The following is a 5,767-nucleotide window of genomic DNA, read 5'->3' on the forward strand; positions in this document are numbered from 1 at the left end:
GGCTAGGCTTGCAAGCTCCGCTGAGGAGCCGGAGGTTGGGCCGCAGTTACAGCCGCGTCCGCTCCCGGTTCCTGGTCCCTCCGCGGCATGGCGTGCGGGGCGACGTTGAAGCGGCCCATGGAGTTCGAAGCGGCGCTGCTGAGCCCCGGCTCCCCGAAGCGTCGGCGCTGCGCCCCTCTCCCCGGCCCCACTCCGGGCCTCAGGCCCCCGGACGCCGAACCACCGCCGCCGCTGCTTCAGACCCAGACCCCGCTGCCGACTCTGCAGCAGCCCGCCCCTCCCGGCAGCGAGCGGCGCCTTCCAACCCCGGGTAACCTACGCTGCGGGTTTGGCAGGAAGCCAGGCCCAGGCATTTGGGGGGATGGGGAGGAAGGTCATGGACGCTAGGCTAATTCACTCGCGGACCCCTTCTTTGCCCTGAGAAAAGGGAACTGGGGTGCCCCTGGGCCTGGTCGCTTCCGGGGATGGGAGACAGCCGGGAGGGGTAGTGGGGCCACAGTGTCAGTTTTCGGTTTTCCTGGAGCTGTAGAGCCTAGAGGGGTGGGCAGCAGGAGGAAGATGGGAGTAACCCCGACCGCTGGGGGCCTGCCGGTCCCCGAAGCCCCTCCTGCCTCCGCTCCTGCACTGAGACGCCCTGCAGATCCAGTGGGCCGTGGAAAATTGGATTCTGCTCACGAACCCGGCCTTGAGGGTGTGGGGGTTGGCGGCGGGTTACGGGGAAGGGGCCTGAGTGCGTGCTGTGCAGCGCTGTTGGGTCGCTTGCAGGGAGAACCAGAAGTCTTTAGGGACCACAGGCCGCCGCCGAAGTCGCGGAATCCGATTTCAACCTGTTTCTAAGAGACTGGCCACGTTCTTTTATTGTATGGCTATTGTCTTGTACTATATGTGGCTTGAGATCTGTAGGTCGTTAGCTAGAATTTGAGAATCCTTAAACATACTAAGGTTCCGGAAGCAAGAATTTAACTATCCGGAACAGAGAGATTCTCTCCTTCAATAAGGGATTCCACAATGGCCGAGGAAAGGGGAGACCAGGTGTCCCAGTAAAGTAAAAAAGAAGAAGAAGAAGGAAAAAAAAACTCTAACTATTGTGCAGGAGTAGAGGGGAAAGTGCATCAGAATGAATATTTAGCAGTTTTCGAAAGGGTTCCCGGAAATGGGGGGGTGCTCAAAACTGGACTTTGGCAAAGTCATTTCTTTTTTGCGTACTTTCTCTAGCGTTAGCAAAACCTTGGGACTGCCTTAAAATCATTCTTAACCCATTTCAGTTACCAGTGTCTTTAGCCATTATTTCCTCCTCCCTTTGCATATTCACAATGCAGATATCTGGCCCTCATCCTCTCACGCCAGATCCCTGCATTTGCCAGCAAGGCTCTTTCCGAGGCGTGTATTCTTACTCATGTGTACATCCTCTTTATCCTGACATTCAAAGGTTCTATCAACTATAACCATTTCTTACCTAGTCAGTCTTTTATACATTTTTTTTTTTTTTCCAAATCATGCCTTTACTTTTTTCCCCCTTATCCACTTGGCTGTGCCTGTATCCTTGGCTTTCATCACGGTGTTTTCATCTACTGTTTGCTTATCCAAATACAGTCATTTCTTGAAGTCTTCCATCATTACCTAACCTTGCCCCATGAGGAACTCTATTCTACTTCATATTCTCTGACCACTTAATGTTGCAAAGCCTTATGTACTGAGTGAAATAATGTTTGCAAAAGCTCTTTGTAAAGAGCCTTTCAAAAGCAGGAGATGTAGATGTCTTCTCAAAATGATATTTTTTTTCTTCCACTGCTCCTATAGATACCCAAGGATAGTCACATAATAATCTGCAAAAAATAATATTAATAATCACTCCTCTCCTGCAAAATAGAATTAATACTTGCCCCATCTATCTTGATGGATTTTTTGGTAAAAAATTGGATTTTATTTCTTCCTATACAGTCTTCTAGGCTAATTCTCTGGTGGTTCACAATACAGCAAACGCTTAATAAGTGACTCTTGAATGTATCTGGAAGCCAATATGGCAGAATGCTGAAATGGGGTTGCTGGGTTTTTTACCTTAAGATTTAATTTTTGCTTAGATTTCCTGGTCATTTTATGTGAAAATAATTTATTTAAAATATTCTTTGTAAAGATTGATCGTTTATGTTTCATAATGGTGACTGGATTATAGTTCTGTCATGAAAGAAGCAGTGAATTGATGCTTTGGCTTAAGTGAAAGATGCTTTCTGTATTTAAAGGAAGAATGAGGAGGAAATATTAGTTGCTGTACAAATAGAATAAAGCCAATTAATAGATAAACGAATTTAAAAATCAGTGACTTTATTTTAAAATATCCTAGTTGTTAAGAGTTGTAAAGTTCTCTCAGAAATGGTCAAGAAACTGTTTTTATGTCACTTAAAAAAAAAAAGATATGCATCATAGCACTTTTTGTGAAAGAGCCTATAAAAAAAATTAATCCTTTTATTGCTTAAAGGAGCCAGGTGGATACCAGGCATGGAAGGGGCCTGCTGACCTCTGGGAGATATTTGTAAATATGGAGTGAATGTAGATGCAAAGCAGTTAATTGAGCATGACTTGAGGGATGGAGAATAACTTCCAGAAAGAGATAGCATTTTAGTTGGGTCTTTAATAATGTTGGGGGAAGAGATAGCCCTTGTTCAAGCAAAGAAAAACTGCTTGAGCAGGCCAGAAAAACACAGATTAAGGAAAAGGTAGTTTAATGCAACTGGGTTGTAGTGGGAAATGGAACTGGAAAAATAATTTGGGGCTGAGTTTTGGAAGGCATGGAATACCATCCTCAAAAGTTTAAATTTAGTCTGTAGCAGCTAGGTACCATTGTAGAATTTTAAGGATGGGTTTAGTCTGATAAAATCTGGAAGCCCAAGCTCTAATAATGGGAGGCAAGATTAAAATTATTCACTGTTAAAGAAATTTGCATTTTAATGTTTTATGTGGCCTTCTTAGGAAGAAAGCCACAGCTACTTTATTTTTTTCCTGTGCATACTATGCTTAGATTCTTGGACTTGCTAGTACTTCTACCAGGTTTAAAGTTGTATCTTTCCATTTGTTCACTTAGCTGTACAGGAGGCAGTTAGAAGTTTATCAAAGACCTTCTGTTCTCATGAGCATTGTCCTCATACTTGTCCTTTCTTGTTTCAAGTCTTTGCAGTTTCTAACATCCTTGTATTGATTCTGGCAAGTATGTGCTTGGAGAAGAATACATTTTAAAGATGAAGCAGAGACTTCATAAATTCAGGAATCTAAAATATGGGCTTCCTAGCATTCTGAAAGGAAAGCTTTGCTAATCCATCATGGTTCCAGTGTTCAGGCTGAGTGTTCTGGAGTTAGCTATGTGTAGAGCTACTTTGAGTTCATATGAGCCCCTGGGCTGTACCATCACTTGTTCTGGCATTGTTAATATTTTTGGTGTTGATCCTCACAACTTTATTGTATAAGCATTGAACATTTGTTTTAACACCTTTTTTTTTTTTTTTTTGTCCTTTTGCCATTTCTTGGGCTGCTTCCGCGACACATGGAGGTTCCCAGGCGATGGGTCTAATTGGAGCTGAAGCCACCGGCCTACGACACAGCCACAGTAACGCCGGATCGTTAACCCACTGAGCAAGGGCAGGGATCGAACCCGAAACCTCATGGTTCCTAGTTGGATTCGTTAACCACTGCGCCACGACAGGAACTCCTGAACATTTGTTTTAGACTGAAGATCCCAAATGACTTCGCAAGGTCATAGTCATAGCTAGGAAGAAGCAAAATAGCATTATTAATTAACACTTCCCACGCCCATTTTAAACAATATGGTTATAGGGCGTTCCCTTTGTGGCTCTGCAGTTAACAAAACTAACATCCATGAGGACGCAGGTTCGATCCCTGGCCCCTCACTCAGTGGGTTAAGGATCCAGCATTGCCATGAGCTGTGGTGTAGGTCTCAGACCCAGCTTGGATCCTGAGTTGCAGTGGTTATGGTGTAGGCCAGCAGCCGTAGCTCTGATTAGACCCCTAGCCTGGGAACCTCCATATGCCACGGGTGCGGCCCTAAAAAGACAGAAGACAAGTGTGTGTGTGTGTGTGTGTGTGTATGATTATAGCGAACTATACATCAGTATAGTGTGCGTGTGGGGGGGTGATACAATTTCCTGTTTTTTGTTTTTTTTTTTTATAAGGAGACTTTATTATCTGGAAAGTGAATACATCACAAAAAAATCCAAAGAACTTCAAAACCACATCCTTCCAGATTTTGTGTTGTCCCTAGGAGTGGCCTGAAAGGTGTTTAGTGATTTGCAGGTCCTAGACTCCCTTTAATAGCATTAGCAAATTTGGTTTATTTTTATCTTTAAACAGAATAGTACTCTGAATGCTGCCAAATATTGCCTCTTGTATGAAGAGTCAGAAAATCCTTTTTTAAGTCCTAACTATCAATTCCAAGCAATAATCTTCCCTTGGTCAATGTCCAGGCTATGAACAGTACAGTTTCTGCTGTCCTCTTCCCCAAAGATCTTGAATCCCAAATGGGACAAGAATTTCATTGTTAAAAGACCTTGGGTGGTAAGAGACTCATTCCTAATACCCTAGTTTGTGAAATTGTGCAACGCAAAGGAGATAAAAAAAATAGCACCTTATTAGGTGAAGGATGGTTTTGTTTGTTACTCTAAGTTATCCTAGTTAATCCTACAGCAAACTGCAAATCTGGTCTTCATTCTCTCAGGAAAACAAGCAAAGGGTGGCTTATGCCAACGTAGCAGCTACCTTCTCTATTGTTGAAATAATGGGAATAGGAAGAAAGACTTTGCGGGTTATAGGAGTGTTTATTCCCGTATAAACACTTTTCTTGTTAACATAACATGGGAGGAGGGACAAGAAGCTTGAAGAAATGACGCAATAAAGTGAATGCTCAAGTGTTTTTCTTTTTTACTAGAGCAAATTTTTCAGAACATAAAACAAGAATATAGTCGTTATCAAAGGTGGAGACATTTAGAAGTTGTTCTTAATCAGAGTGAAGCTTGTACTTCGGAAAGTCAGCCTCACTCCTCAGCACTTACAGCACCTAGTTCTCCAGGTAAGCATGGTTTAGTGTGCACATCCATTTAAGAGTTTGTTAATGGTAATTAAAATGATAGTTTCCTAAACCAGAATTAATTTCATCTAAAGTAATAAAATTGGTAAAGTGTGTGTATTGTATTACTCCTTAAAGGTGCTTTTAAAACCATAGTCATGAAATTACAAAAAACCTTAGATTTAATTGGGCATCTGTCCATCCCATTTAAGAATATTTTGTATAACTGCAATATCTAATACCACCATAGGCACTAGCCATATGTAGCTATTTAATGTTAAAATACTTCAATTTAATAAAATTTTAATGTAATTCTCAGTTGCATTAGCCAAATTCCAAGTGCTTAGTAGCCATATGTAGTTGTTGTATTAGCACTATGTAACGTTTCCATCAGTGGAGAAGGTTGTGTGACAGCGTTGCTCCATAACATTGACAGGTGGTCAGAAGGGATGTGCTCAAAAATAGTTCAGCCACAAGTCTTGCCTGCCATATCCCTACAAATAGTCAACAGACCAAGGCTCAAACATTGCCACTGTGGTGAACTCTGTCTGCTTTAACAGTAAAGGAGTTTATTTCCTCATAGAATATTCTACTTTATAACAGTTCTAAGAATTAAAAATCACCCTGGTTAAAACTTGTCCTTTTACGGAACACAAACTGACATTGTCCAGGAGCTAGGGGAGTGGGGTATGGGGA

At 42.4% G+C, this 5,767-nt stretch overlaps 1 protein-coding gene across 2 annotated transcripts in view; it reads left to right on the top strand.

Moving 5' to 3' along the window:
• Positions 1-5,767, top strand: part of AKIRIN1 (akirin 1) — a 13,114-nt gene continuing 7,347 nt past the window's right edge. The window contains exons 1-2 of one of the 2 annotated variants that reach the window (XM_084958031.1): positions 1-310; positions 4,934-5,074. In XM_084958031.1, the coding sequence (XP_084814157.1) occupies positions 88-310; positions 4,934-5,074 (364 nt within the window). In that variant the 5' untranslated portion in view covers positions 1-87. The remainder of the gene's footprint in view (positions 311-4,933; positions 5,075-5,767) is intronic. The other variant, NM_001128455.1, reaches the window with a different exon arrangement.

The sequence above is a fragment of the Sus scrofa genome, chromosome 6 (assembly GCF_054392235.1).
Source record: "Sus scrofa isolate SSC_HxYL_T2T_F1_AM1 chromosome 6, Sscrofa_HxYL_maternal_Yorkshire_Landrace_v2.0, whole genome shotgun sequence".
Classification (NCBI taxonomy): Eukaryota; Metazoa; Chordata; class Mammalia; order Artiodactyla; family Suidae; genus Sus; species Sus scrofa.